General features: G+C 39.1%; 1 protein-coding gene across 2 annotated transcripts in view; it reads right to left on the bottom strand.

Annotated features, from left to right (window-relative positions):
- The window catches only part of GLI3 (GLI family zinc finger 3), a 337975-nt gene that overhangs the window by 84922 nt on the left and 238136 nt on the right, over window positions 1-14917 (bottom strand). For both annotated transcript variants that reach the window (XM_036246667.1, XM_036246666.1), the window contains exon 7: window positions 944-1157. In XM_036246667.1, the coding sequence (XP_036102560.1) occupies window positions 944-1157 (214 nt within the window). The remainder of the gene's footprint in view (window positions 1-943; window positions 1158-14917) is intronic.

Consider the following 14917-nt stretch of genomic DNA (forward strand, 5'->3'; position numbering starts at 1 on the left):
ATTAATGAGCAGGACTACTGATAAAATATGTAACTTGAGAGAAGCAGGCTTGTTTGGCACTAGAGCAACAATTCTGATAATCTTCCAATATCATGCATGGTAGCAGAAAATACATTCATAAAAGCAGCTCCTTGTTTTTACTTCATGAGTATAAACTCCCTAGGTTTTTAAAAGTTAGAAGACTAGAGCTGGGGGCCTGGGCTTTATTATTATTATTATTTTATTGATTATTTTTAGAGAGAGAGGAAGGGAGAGGGAGAGAGAGAAACACTGATGAAAGAGAACATCAATTAGCCGCCTCCTGCATGCCCCCCACTGGGAATTGGGCCCAGAAACTGGGCATGTGCCCTGACTGGGTCGAATCTGCGACCTCTTGGTGCATGGGTCAATGCTCAACCACTGAGCCACACTGGTTGGGCATGGGAGCCTGGGCTTTAACAAGTTCCAACAGTGTATTCAAAAGAACAAAGCTGTGAGGAGGGTTTTTGCAAATGAACTGTTTGAAAAGTCTTTAATTAGAGCAACCAGATTCTTCTCTGAGCATAATCAGTGTGGAGATAAGAACAATTTTTTTCTTACTCTGAAGTATCACACAATTTTAAGCACCAGTGGACAGTGACAAAACAAGAGCAACACATCCATTAATGCATTTCTATTGAATGGGGGTATAGAGAGCACAGGGTCAGAGTGAAGCCTTATCAATTAGCCCACTTTTCAACCAAGGAAAAAATGACTCTGGTGGAAGAAGCTACTGTTTACTGAGCACAGATACAGGTTATTAATCAAAACTGAAGACGACAGCCCTAAGTTTGGAAGACAGGCTGCATGCAGTATGGAAGTCCTTAGAATGCCAGGGCACTGTGTCTATGAAGAGCTGGCACAGTGGCACAGCTCTCTTCCACGATTACCAAAACCAACCAGCTCACTGAGCTGTCTCTCTCACCTGTGAGGACTCGGAAGAACCAGAGCTGACCTGAACAGGGTTCACAACTGCAGAAATCCCAGGAATAGGCCTCTGTGTTGGAAATGTTGGGGCAGGATGGATGAGCGGAGGGCTATGTCCAAAGGCCGAGCCTAAGCTCTGTTGTCGGCTTAAGATTTGTTGATGCACATGCAGAGACACAGGTGCAGAAGGGTAGGTGAAACTCAAGGCAGGGCTACATGGGAGAAATAAAGAGCAGGAGACCATCATTTACACGAAATACAGAGACTAGTGCAGCACCCCATGTTTTCACCTTTATACCTAGTTTTACCATTCCAAATCACATCAGGTCCGTCTGTTTAAATTAGAAGGTAAAAACAATGACTGACAAACATCTTGAGAACTTCCAAGAGAAAGATGACAAGATACACATTTGTGCACACATACAAAGACCTAAAATAAGATTCAATAAAATGAAACAAAAGGCATTGGCTCAATAACAGCTATTTATTGCAATAACAAACTTTATATAAAAAAGAGAATGGGTGACTACAAGCTTTATAGTAGTTTTATTGACACTCAATCCCGTATGTTCCTGTGCATGGAGCAATTCCTTTAATCTTGGCTCACACCATGCACTTTCATATGTCTCCAGATCTTATTACAAGAGGAAAGAAAATCAATTGGTTAAATGTGTTTTCAACACCATGCTTGTCATATCACTCATTTGTTTGTAAAGATGGAAAGCTTGGTTCATACAGAATGCCACCTAAAGAATTTCCATCAGTGCCGTCTGGTTACAGAAACTGATGGATTAACCTCTCCTGGGTGAAATCGGTGATCAATGGGTTTTGATGGAGGAATATTCCAATGGAAGAGTACAACTCCCTCTTCCAGTTAAACAGCATTAAATGTCTATTAAAGCCTATTATATATGCTAATGACTGTCACTACTTTATTACACCAGGATTTCCCAGGCTACCGTAAATCCGGAAACTGCACTATTACCTAAAGATTTCTCGATTAGTAGGCAGTGACAAATTATCTTTCATGCCGGCATAGTTCAGGAGTCAAATCTGCTTAAAAGAATGAAGTGCCTTTGAGAAATATGCCAATGGCTTAAAAATGCATGAAAGACTATACATGCATTCATGAAAATTTTTTTCTTAAAAATAATCAGTGGATAATATATATATATATATATATATATATATATATATATATATATATCTCCCCCATCCTGCTGTGTAATACAGAAAGAATCAGGGTTTCTTATAATAATCAGGTAGGTTAATTACTATTGCTGTTAAGTGCATTAACTGAGAATATAATAATTACAATAACAAAATTCAGACCATTTCAACAACTTTAACTGATAATTCCAAAAATATACTTTCTATTAATGTGACTTCATGTTTTGCCTATATGATTACAATCCATAAAAGGCAACTTCAATGGGATTACATTACTATTATTCCTACAGAGAACCTCACATTACAATACTTTGCCCATTTAAGACTGAATATCATTAAGAATACCCTAGGAGAATTTCACTAGGCTTGGAGGAATTCTCCTTTCATTCCGTATTGTATTTCTTTAATAAAGGAAAGCAGAAACATGGCGAAAACAGTAATTGTTCACAGTAAGTTAGGCAGAAATCAGTAATAATATTCTGTTTCTGCAGCACTATAGTTTCTGCCAGTGTTTCCTAAAGCAACCATGAATGATTACAGCAAGTCTTAGCAAAGGAGCTGTGTGGATGATTGATAGGGTGTTAATCAAAAGATGCATATCTGCCTCAGAATTTGTTCACAAGCTTTCTACTAATAGCTGATTTCATGTTCACTGAGCTCTATGCCTGTTTGTCCAATTTATTTTTCCGTGTACAAGCCATTCATCAAAAAAATACAATGATTTAACACACCCCCTTTTCTTTTTGGTGAATGGGTATTACTAAGTTAGACTTAGTAACACCTTACTCTATTCATTAAAAAAATTAAAAACAAAAAAACAAAAAACCCTTCTACACATACATTTACAATGTGACACAGACTATGTAGGAACCTCCATATACCTTACCAGAGTTTCCTGAGCCCATGTGATCAGGTGGGCTTGGGATAGGGCCCCTCTGGTCACTTACATTCTAATTCTAGAAGGCAATATATGGGGGTTCAAAATGTCAGGACCTAATTAGGAATCAAAACCATTCAAAACAAATTTTATAAGGCATAAAATGCCCTCAGTTTCATATATAACCAATTTTAAAATGTTAGTAGCTGAACAGGTAAGTAGTTTTACTTTTAAAAAGATGTAGGAGAAAAGACAAAAACCAGGCCCAACATTCCAGCTTCAGTCCCGTTCTCAGGTGCATTCTCTCTGACTCCAGAAGACACAGGAAGGGGATGCAAAAGCTTACAACACATTTGGGTAACATCCCCTTTCTGGGCTGCTGTTCTGCTGGTAAAATCAGGCAATAGGAATAAAAATTCTCCAAAACCCATGTCAACTATCAGATTCCAAGGGACAGAGAACATACAGAAAGAATGAGTAATTTTCAGCTGTCACTGCTTATTCATAGAAAATAGCAACAGAAACCCTCTCCTCTGTGAGACATACAGAAGCGTGGGCTCAACCCAGAAAGGCTGTTACTGCTACTGGATCCTTGAGGTACTGCAAATTACAAAGACTATTTAGAATGTGATAATAGAAGATACTTTTTTTTTTACTGTCACAGCATCAGCGCATAGATTTGCGAGCCAAGGCTGTTCATGCTCTCAGAGCAGACTGCAGAGTTCTTGACCAAGTTTTGTATGGAAGCAGCAGAGGATGGGCGATGCCTAATGATGTCTCCCCTCCCACGTATATGCAAAGAACCTCCAGAGGACTTTGGGCTGGTGAGGGAGCAGGGAATCCAGGCCACCACCTACTGCTCTGTGACCCTAAGTGGTGGAGAGCTATCATCCTCAAAAGCTCTGCCTCCTGAGTCTCTCTGCACACCAACACTTGCTATATCTGTCCTTCTGGAACTCAGCAGCACAGCTAGTTCCTTCACTCTGGTCCTTCCTTAAATGTCACCACCTCAGAAAGAGAAGCCTCCTGAAACCAATGTCACCCTCCCCCCATCAAAATGAGCTCCACTGCAACACCTTGCCCAATCAATTCTATTATTTGACAATTTTATTCTCACAGCAGCACAAGACACTCTCTGAATGTAAGGTGTAGGTGAGCTGGGCCCTGGTTTGTCTGGCTCCCTGCTGACCCCTGGTGCCTGGAACAGTTCTTTCTACAGAACTTCAGCAGCTGAAAACAGATTTTGCTGTTTATAGAGGTCAGAATCTTAAAACATGTATCTTTAGAAGCCCTAAAAAAATAGACTAGTGGAACAGAACTAAAAACCCAGAAATGGACCCAAGGCAATACGCTCAATTAATATTTGACAAAGGTGGCAAGAGCATACAGTGGAGTAAAGACAGCCTCTTTAATAAATGGTGTTGGGAAAATTGGACAGCTACATGCAAAAAAATGAAAATAGACTATCAACTTACACCATACACAAAAATAAACTCAAAATGGATAAAAGACTTAAATGTGACCCGTGAATCCATAAAAATTCTAGAGGAAAATGTAGGCAACAAAATTTCAGACATCATACTGAGCAGAATTTTCACTGATACATCACCTAAGGCAACAGAAACAAAGGAAAAAATGAACACATGGAACTACATCAAACTCAAAAGCTTCTGCACAGCAAAAGAAACAATCATTAAAATGGAAAGACAACCCACTATATGGGAGAACATCATTGCCAATGATATATCAGATAAGGGGTTAATTTCTAATATATAGAGAGTGCTCATACAACTCAACAAAAGGAAGACAAAGAACCCAATTAAAAAATGGGCAGAGGAGCTGAATAGACACCTCTCCAAACAGGACATACAAATGGCCAAAAGACATGAAGAAATGCTCAACATCACTAATCATCAGAGAGATGCAAATCAAAACAACAATGAGGTATCACCTCACATCTGTCAGAATGGCCGCCATCAACAAATCATAAAACAAGTGTTGGTGAGGGTGCGGAGAAAAGGGGACTCTAATACACTGCTGGTGGGAATGCAGACTGGTGCAGCCGCTGTGGAAAACAATATGGTGTTACCTCAAAAAATTAAAAATTGAACTTCCATTTGACCCAGTGATCCCACTTCTAGGAATATACCCTAAGAAGCCTGAAACACCAATCAGGAAGAATATATGTACCCCCATGTTCATAGCAGCACTATGTACAATAGCTAAGATCTGGAAACAGCACAAGTGTCCATCAGTAGACGAATGGATAAAAAAGCTGTGATACATATACACAATGGAGTACTATGCAGCGGTTAGAAAGAAAGATCTCTTATCCTTTGAGACGACATGGAGGGACCTGGAAAGTATTATCCTAAGTGAAAGAAGCCAAGCAGAAAAAGGCAAATACCACATGATCTCACTTATATACGGAATATAATGAACATAACAGTCTGAGGAATACAGTAGACCCAGAAACATGGAAGTAGGGCACAGACTGACATCCCTCAGAAGAGGGGGTGGGGTGGTGGGGGGGTGGGGGGTGGGAAGAGATAAACCACAGAACTTATATGCATGTATGCATGACCAATGGACATGGACAACTAAGCCGGGGACGGGGTGGAGGTGGAGGTGGGGTGGGGTGGGGGGTGCCAATGGGGTAAAAAAGGTAAAATATCTGTAACAAAAAAAATAAATAAAAAATTTATAAAAAATAAAAAAATTGTCCTACATGGTTCATGTATTTATTCTATAATTTTCTAGAATTATAAAGCATTAATACTGTTGAAAACTTTTAAAAATCTCTGTCTCCTCTAAAGAAGGACAGAGTGTAGTCTAAAGCTTGTTCTACCACAGTTTTATTACCCCAAGCCTTTACATTTCTGTTCACCCTATTCTTTCTTATGGATCATTTAAATACAGATTAATTTTATATTCTGACTTCTAAATTGTCTTCACTCAACCTTCTATAAAGTGTAATTTAAAAAACTATTTTTATAGCTTTCACTTCTTTCCTATATGATTGAATAAAAGATGGGAGTAATTTAAAAAACACAAACATTTATAAGAATGTGACTTAAAACTCTTAATCAAATTTAGTTAATAAGATTTCTAGAAAGAAAGTGTCAGGTGGCCCAGATCTTCCTAAGCAATGTGCTAACATGGTCAGTTAACATGGTCAGTTAACATGGTCACAGGCCTCATGAGATAACAATCTAAAAGTAAGTGTTATGGAGAAAAAGAAAAAGAGGTGGCAACGTCATAAAAGTCAGAGGAATGACATTCGAGAGTCCGAGTATGGAGCTGTTAATATGCAAATGTGCGCTCCCAATGTTGCATCTCAGATACGGTGTGCAGCAGTAACTCGAGTTTTGATGTATTTTTTTATTTTCTATCAAAAGCCAGAGGTAAAGTTTTGTCAATACACTTTTGCAAAGTGTGGTCAAATGTGGCAAACTGGGCCTTGTTTCTTAATATTGCAGTTAATAGCACTTACCTGAAAGACTTTTGTCTTGGAATCTCAACCATTATCCTCAAATTGGTTAAATTTTGGGGCATAAGTAGAAAGGAGGGATGCTAAGCAATAAAACAAACATCATAAAATCCACATACTACATCATTCATTAACTCAGCAAGTCTTCACTGAGTACTTTCTATATATCCCATTTAAATTTCCAAAGAATAAGATGATTATTTGTATCTGGAAAGTTATATTGATTGATGTCAATGGGGGGGGGGGGGGTCTGTTATACTTTCAACAATAAATATAATTTTAAAAAACTTTTAAATCTATAATCATGTTTGACTTTTACAAGAAACATGATATTTTTTCAAACCAAGGAAGTGATGTGAGTTCAACATTTGTACAGAAACCCCTGTGATCAATCTATAAATAAAATTCATATTTAATTCCTGGACTAATATATAAGTAGAGACACTTAAAAGTCCATACTATAGAAAATAAAGATTTATTCAACCCTACTATGTACATACGCATTTCAAAGTCATTTTGATTCAAGGCAACGAGATAAAACCCAATTAAAATAGCATATGGGACTTCTAGTCAAGATGGCGGCATAGGTAAACGCGGTATCACGTCCTCCCACAACCACATCAAAGTTACAACTAAACTACAGAACAACCCTCATTCAAAACCACCTCAAATCAATCTGAATGGAAGTCCTACAACTACAGAATTAAAGAAGCAGCCCTGGCCGGTTTGGCTCAGCGGTTAGAGCGTCGGCCTGCAGTCCTGAGAGACACGGGTTCGGTTCCCGCTAAGGGTGCGTACCTCGGTTGCAGTTTGTCCCTGGCCCTGGTCAGTTGTGCGGGTAGCTGCCACTTGATGTGTCCCTTTCACATCGATGTTTCTCTCTCTCTCTCTGTTCCTCTCTCTCCCCACTCTACCTGAACAAAAAATGGAAGAATGTCCTCCGGTGAGGATAAAAAAAAAGAAGCAGCCACATCGTGACTGGAGGGAGGGGCAGAGGCTCCACAGGCTGGTCCCACACCCACGTGTGGTGAATAAAAATCAGGAGGATACCTCGGTTGGGAAGGTGCTCCCTGAGGACTGAACGGTCTCCATCCCACACCAGATGCCCCACTCAGGGTTCCAGTGCCAGGAAGATAAGTCCCCATAACTTCTGGCTGGAAAAACCAGCAGGAACTGAGGCTCAGGGAAGCTGAAGCGGCTAGAGCCCCAGGCAGCTCCTCTTAAAGGGCCCTTATTGGACTCATTCCCTCTAATCTTGGAGAGGAGGCAGCTCGAGGGGCACCAGAGACATACAGGGAAGAACTGAGCTGTTTGGCACTGGAACAAGGGCTGGAGAGGGGGATTTTGCCATGACAAACGTGCTGTGCTGTCAGAGGCCTTTGTTCCTTTGGTGAGCCCTTCCGGGGGCGGCAGACACTCCCCATATCTGGGACTCCAGCAACCTGGCTCACACTGGTAGCCCCGCCCTCGTGATTCCCTGAGGCCCCGCCCCACCCAACTTTCAGACCCACCCAAGCTGTTGCCACTTGCTTAACCATAGGATTGGCCTGTCTTGGATCCTGCTTCAGGTTTGTCCTAAATTCTTTCAAACAAGCAGCATCTGGTCTCAGCCAGCCCCATACCTCTCGTTAAGTAATACACAGAAACAAACACAGGGAGGCAGCCAAAATGAGGAGACAAAGAAACAGGTCCCAAATGAAAGAACAGAACAAAACCCCAAGAAAAGAACTAAGCGAAATGAAGATAAGCAACCTAACAGATGCTGAGTTCAAAATACTGCTTATAAAGATGCTCAATGAACTCAGTGAGAACCTCAGTGAACTTAGAGAGGGCCTCAAGAGCATAAAAAAGGACCAGTCAGAAATGATCGACGCACAGTCAGAAATAATGGAGGCATTAACTGAAATAAAGAATAATTTACACAGATTCAATAGTAGAGTACGTAAATCCAAGAAGCAAACCATCGACTTGGAATATAAGGAAGCAAAAAACGCCCAATCAGAACAGCAAAAAGAAAAAAGAATCCAAAAAAATGAGGATAGTGTAAGGAGCCTCTGGGACAACTTCAAGTGTGCCAACATTTGCATCTTGGGAGTGCCGGAAGGAGAAGAGCAAGAACAAGAAATCGAAAACCTGTTTGAAACAATAATGGCAGAAAACTTTCCTAACTTGGTGAAGGAAACAGACATGCAAGTCCAGGAAGCACAGAGAGTCCCAAACAAGATGAACCCCAAGAGGCACACACCAAGACACATCATCATCAAAATGCAAAAGGTTCAAGACAAAGAGAGAATATTAAAAGCAGCAAGAGAAAGGCAGCTAGTTACCTACAAGGGAGTTCCCATAAGGTTGTCAGCTGATTTCTCAAAAGAAAATTTTGCAGGCCAGAAGGGAGTGGCAAGAAATATTCAGAGTGATGAAAACCAAGAACCTACAATCAAGATTACTCTATCCTGCAAAGCTGTCATTTAGAATCGATGGCCATATAAAGACTTTCCCAGACAAGAAAAAGTTAAAGGAGTTCATCATCACCAAACCGTTATTATATGAAATGTTGAAGGGTCTTCTTGAAGGAAAAGATGAAATATATGAACAAACAAAATGGCAATGAATACATATCTACTGACAATGGAATCTACAAACAAAATGAACAGGCAGAACAAAAACATTATTATAGATACAGAGAACATTTTGTTGTTTGCCAGATGAAAGGGGGGTTGGGGGAATGGGTGAAAAAGGTGAAAGGATTAAGAAGTACAAGTTCATTGCTAGACTGACAAACCTCAAAAGGAAAGGGGCTAGGGGGTAGGGAAGAAATAAACCAAAGAACTTGTATGCATAACCAATGGACACAGACAACAGTGTGGGAAAAGGCAGGAGGGGGTATGAGGAGGAGAGGGTCAGTGGGGGAAAAATGAGGAACATCTATAATACATTCAACAATAAAGATTTTAAAATCTTAAAAAAAAAAAAAAATAGCATATGGGACAAGCCCATAATGTGTTTTAAAAATACTTCAGGAATTCTATATGTGGTGGGGGGTAGGAAGGTAGGAACTTGATAACTAATGTACAATAAAACACAGCAGCATAATTTGGCCTGCTGTAGTCCTTTATATTGGAAGGGTAAATAGAATTTATTACAATATTGAAGAGATCTGTTTTAAATACAAATGAAGAAAATAATTGAGGAACTGTAAATATGATGGCAAGAGTCTGGATCACCCAGCCACTGCACACTTAAAGATAAAAAGTTAGACTTTATTGTTGATGACTTCAATCTACATGACATTTTTAACCCTTCTCTAAAATAATAGTTTTTCCTTAGAGTTGCCAAGGGAATCTCACTTCCACAGAATTGTGGTGCTAGGGTCCCTTTGTGTTAACATGCAATATATGTGGAGAAAGGATGAGGGCAGCTGGGGTAAATGAGTAATACTCTACACATTTTGTTTATATTTGTTTCAGCAGAAAGGCTCATCAGTTTTCTGGTTCATCTCTGGAAATCCCATCATGACATGGAGAAGCTTGACCCAGAGATCGCCAGGCCTGAGAGCTAAAGTAGAGGCGGAAGTCGGTGGTACTGGGAAGGCCCTCATCCCATCTCTTACTCAATGGGAAGAATAAAGAATATGGGCCCCTCTGGAGTCCTAAAAATTGTCTTGTTTTAAATGTAAAATCAACTCAAACTACTTATAAAGATAATTTTGCAACTGCCCTGGCTGTTAAATTTCATTCAGGTGTGAATTTTTAAAACACCTTTAAAAGAAACTCATGTGACCCTTTTATAATGTATCACTTTAGGTCAGAGCATGAGATTAAGAAAGTTCATGCTGCAGAAGAAAACCATTTTATTTTTGCTCAAGATTTAAATGCTAATATTTACTTTTTAGTATCTCATCTCTTCCAACTGTTGCTCATGAAACCAGTATCAGAAGTGAAATCAGGCAACAGTTGACACTGCAATAACATGAGAGCCCCACAATTTGAGAAAATGATTTCAAAAGGAAAGAGAGGAAGGGGGAGAAAAGAGAAGTTCTCATCTAAACAAACTTTGTGGCTGTTGGTCTAACAAGGTCATCCACTTTCTGATCACAGCTGTGGAATTTACTACACAATCACCACTGCCATTCAAAATAAGAACAGTTCTTTCCAATTTTGCAGAGAATGGGCAACAACTATTATTATTTGTGTATATGTAGGTTAGGGACACACTTAATGTGCATGCGCTTGTATTGGAAAAAAAAAAAAAGAAAACAAAGCTTCCATTTCCATCCATAGAAGCTCCCAGGGCACATTTACTAGAAAACTCAGCAGCCTCACCCAACAGGTATGGCTCAGTGGTTGAGCATCGACCCATGCACCAAGAGGTCGCCATTCCTGGTCAGGGCACATGCTCAGGTTGTGGACCCAATCCTCAGTGACAGGCCTGCAGGAGGCAGCCAGTTGATGTTCTCTCTCATTGATGTTTCCTTCTCTCTGTCTCTCCCTCTCCCTTCCTCTCTCTCTAAAATCAATAAAGAAAAAAAAAAAAATTAAAAAACAAAACAAAAAACCCAGCAGCCTCAAAAGAAGTTATAAGCACATAAATAAAGGCCTGTACACTCACAAAAAGAGTATGGCCCCAACACTTACATTGAGAAACAAAAACTTTTTGAATAATGCTTTAGATAAAAATGTACTAGGCTTTAGATGAGCAAAGTATTCTAAAAGGCTTAAAAGCTACTTGCCTAAACAGCCAATGAAACAAAACCTCCAGGACTATAAAGCACAGTGACACATTCTCCAATGAGATCTGGCTCAAAGCCCTGGTTAGAAAAATCATATTAATATAAGCATGACCAAATTAAAAAAAAAAATCAGATATTAATTATTTCTCTATCGTAAATGGCATTTCCTACCAACCCTTTTAGTCTTATCTCCCACTGGAGGATTTCTAAGAGAGAAGGAAGTATGGCCTGAGGAATAGAAAGAAGGTGAAGAGATTAGCCAAAGAAAATATATGCATAGCCCATGGATACAGACAACAGTGTAGTGAAGGCTAGAAGGGTAGGGGGAGGCAAGGGTTGGGTGGAGTTGGGCAAAGGGGTGGATGGGGGACATCTGCAATAGTGTCAACAATAAAAAAAGAGAGAAAGAGGAAGTTCAAAGTTAGACTCACCAGGTTGTGCCCATAAGTGGTTGAGTGCTTTTGCTTCAGACCACTAACCTCCCTGAGTATCAGTTATCTCATCCCCAAAACAATGTAGCCTACTGTTCCTGGATTCATGGCCCAGGACACAGCCTATAACCTGGCCCCTGCTCACCTCCAACCTTGTGTTTTGGCCTAAGCCAACACTTCCCTGTGTTTCCTGCTATCTGGAGCCTTGGGCTGCTAACAGCCCCTCAACAACCAAACTTCCCACTTAGGGCCTCATCTGCTCCACTCATTTATTCGTATCAGATTAGAAACTTTTCCCCTCTGTGAGTTCTGTGAGGACATGGGTCATGTCTCTCATTTATTTTTGTAGCCCTTGTGACTAGCACCTAGATGAATATGCAGTTAAGTATTTTTGGAATAAATGAGTAACTGATTAAATAAAGTACTATATAAAATGAATGACTACATTAGTGGGAATAAATGAAAACTATCTCTTTTAGTTAATATTAATTACTTTCACTGATACCAGGGGGAGGGAGATTGCCTCATAATTCTTAGATGATACAATAAGGGTTTTTTAGGACACTGGTAATTTGGCACTGTATTTCTCTATTACTCAATATTTCCCACCCAATTCATTTTTGCATTATTTCTCCAACATAAACAAGGTGTTGACCCCAGCATGAGTGCAGAGTCAAGATGCTGTGGAGGCCAAGCTGGTTCCTCTTCTGCCTCAGAAAGGGGCAGTGGACCTTCCAGATACATCCTTACTCCTGCCATTAGAAAGGGCTTATGCTGCATTAAACAGAAAATACAACCTGCCCTATACTTACCAGGCATAGCTCACCAGTGCTGAAAACAGAAACCCACAATGCCTTTTGACATTGTAGCTCTGGGCACCTGGCTCTCGCTTTCTCTAAGATATCTGTCCTGCCCATGCCAGACCTAAAAGTACTAAGGATATGAAACAATCTTCATTTTAGCCATTAAACTGAAAGTGAGAAAGCTGTAACTGGTAGGTTATATGAGTGTGTTACTAATTTCTTCATTCCGTTTACATTTGCTAAAATACTGCAGGAAGATGAGGGTCATTTGAAACACCTATTCCAATGCCAATTCAATTTCCAGGGCTAGGTAATAGTAATGAGAAAAACATTTCTAATATAATGCCACTAATTGGATGTTTATAACATTAGCTTTAACCATATAGAATGCTGTATTTGCTAAATGTAAACTATCTCATCTTAGATGGGTATCTTCAGGGTGATGGAGAAGTTAAAACTTGAGCAGTAAATGTTTCACAACAACATTTCTAAGTGTATGAAGTTATGATTTTTGAATTATCATTTTAGTTATGACATGAAAAAAGACTCATGATATACACTTGGACAATATGTTTGAAAAGACGTAATTAAGTACTAATATGCCAATGGGCTTTCATGAAAAAATAATACTTGCTTCCTATGGCATTTTTATAGCAGTCTGAATTATTAAGTAAATATTTAAATATTTAACACAAGAACCATACACAAACTTAAGATAGACATTAGTTTTTTATTACTTGACTTTGCATCCACCCCTCTCTCTGTCTCTATTTCCATATAACTATCAACATATCGACATATCAATACACTATTGATATAAGCTGTAACTTTTTGAAAACCATCTATCATCTATTCATCTATCACATAAAACTTCCTTTAATAAAGGTGATTATAATTTCAATTACTAACTAAAGATCTCCTTGATGTATTCATTTAAGAAATATTTGTCGACACTACAAGGCTACAATAATCAAAACAGCATCATACTGACATAAAATCAGACATATAGATAACTGGAAGAGAACAGAGAGCCCAGAAATTAATCCATGCCATTGTAGTCAATTAATAGTTGACACAAGAGGCAAAAACATACAATGAACCAAAGATAGTCTATTCAATAAATGGTGTTGGGAAAACTGAACAGATAGATATAAAAATAAACTAGACCACCTTTTTACAATGCACACAAGAATAAACTGAAAATGGATAAGGACTAAAATGTTAGACCTAAAACCATAAATAGCCTAGAAAAAAACATTAGCAGTAAAATCTTGGACATTTCTAGTAGCAGTATTTTTTCTGATTTACCTCCTCAGGCAAGGGAAACAAAGGAAAAAAATAAATAATAAGGACTACATCAAACTAAAAAGCTTTAGCACACCAAAGAAAATCAGCAACAAAATGAAAAGGGGGAGGAAATAAACCAAAGAATTAATATGTATATATACATAACCAATGGACACAGACAACGGTGAGGTGAAGGCGAGGGTAGGGGCAGGGAAGAGGGTGTCAATGGGGGAAAAAAGGAGAAATATCTGTAATACTTTAAAAAATAAAGATAAATTAAAAATAAATAAGTAAAATAAAATAAAAAGACAAACCACTGAATAGGAGAATATATTTGCCAATGACATATCTGATAAGAGTTTAATATCCAAAACTGATAAAGGAGTTATAAAACTCAACACCAAGAAAGCAAACAATCCAATTAAAAAATGAGCAATGAGCAAAAGACTTGAAATTTCTCTAATGAGGACATGCAGATGGCCAATAGACATACGAAAGAATGTTCAATGTCACTAATCATCAGAGAAATTCAAATTAAACCACAATGAGGTATCACCTAACACCTGTCAGAATGGCTATCATCAATAAATCAACAAGCAACAAGTGCTGGCAAGGATGCAGAGAAAAGGAAACTCTTGTGTACTTCTGGTGGTGATACAGATTGGTGCAGCCACAGTGGAAAGCAGTATGGAGTTACCTTAAAAAATTAAAAAATGAAACTGCCTTATGACCCATTGATTCCTCTTCTGGGAATTTATCCAAAGAAATCCAAAACATTAATTGGACAGAATATATGTACCACCCCTATGTTCACTGCAGCATTATTTACAACAGCCAAGATATGAAAGCAGCTCAAGTGTCCATCAGCAGATGAGTGGATAAAACAGTAGCAAAACAGAGACAGACTCATAGATAGAGGGCAGGCAGACAGCTCTGGAGGAGACGAGGGGTTGGGGGTGGCAGTGGGTGGAGGGATTGAGCACATAAGAAAAAAAGAGAGAGAACTCATGGACATGGACAGCAGTGTGGTGATTGTGGGGGTAGAGGAAGATCGGTGGAGGTGGGAGAGGGCATTGAGCACATAAATGGTGAAGGAAAAATTAAATTAAATTTAAAAAAACGTGTCTGTTATGTGTCAAGGTGACAGGGCACAGACTTTGTGGGGTGGGGAGTGCAGCCCTGAAA

The sequence above is a fragment of the Molossus molossus genome, unplaced genomic scaffold (assembly GCF_014108415.1).
Source record: "Molossus molossus isolate mMolMol1 unplaced genomic scaffold, mMolMol1.p scaffold_m16_p_7, whole genome shotgun sequence".
Taxonomy (NCBI): domain Eukaryota; kingdom Metazoa; phylum Chordata; class Mammalia; order Chiroptera; family Molossidae; genus Molossus; species Molossus molossus.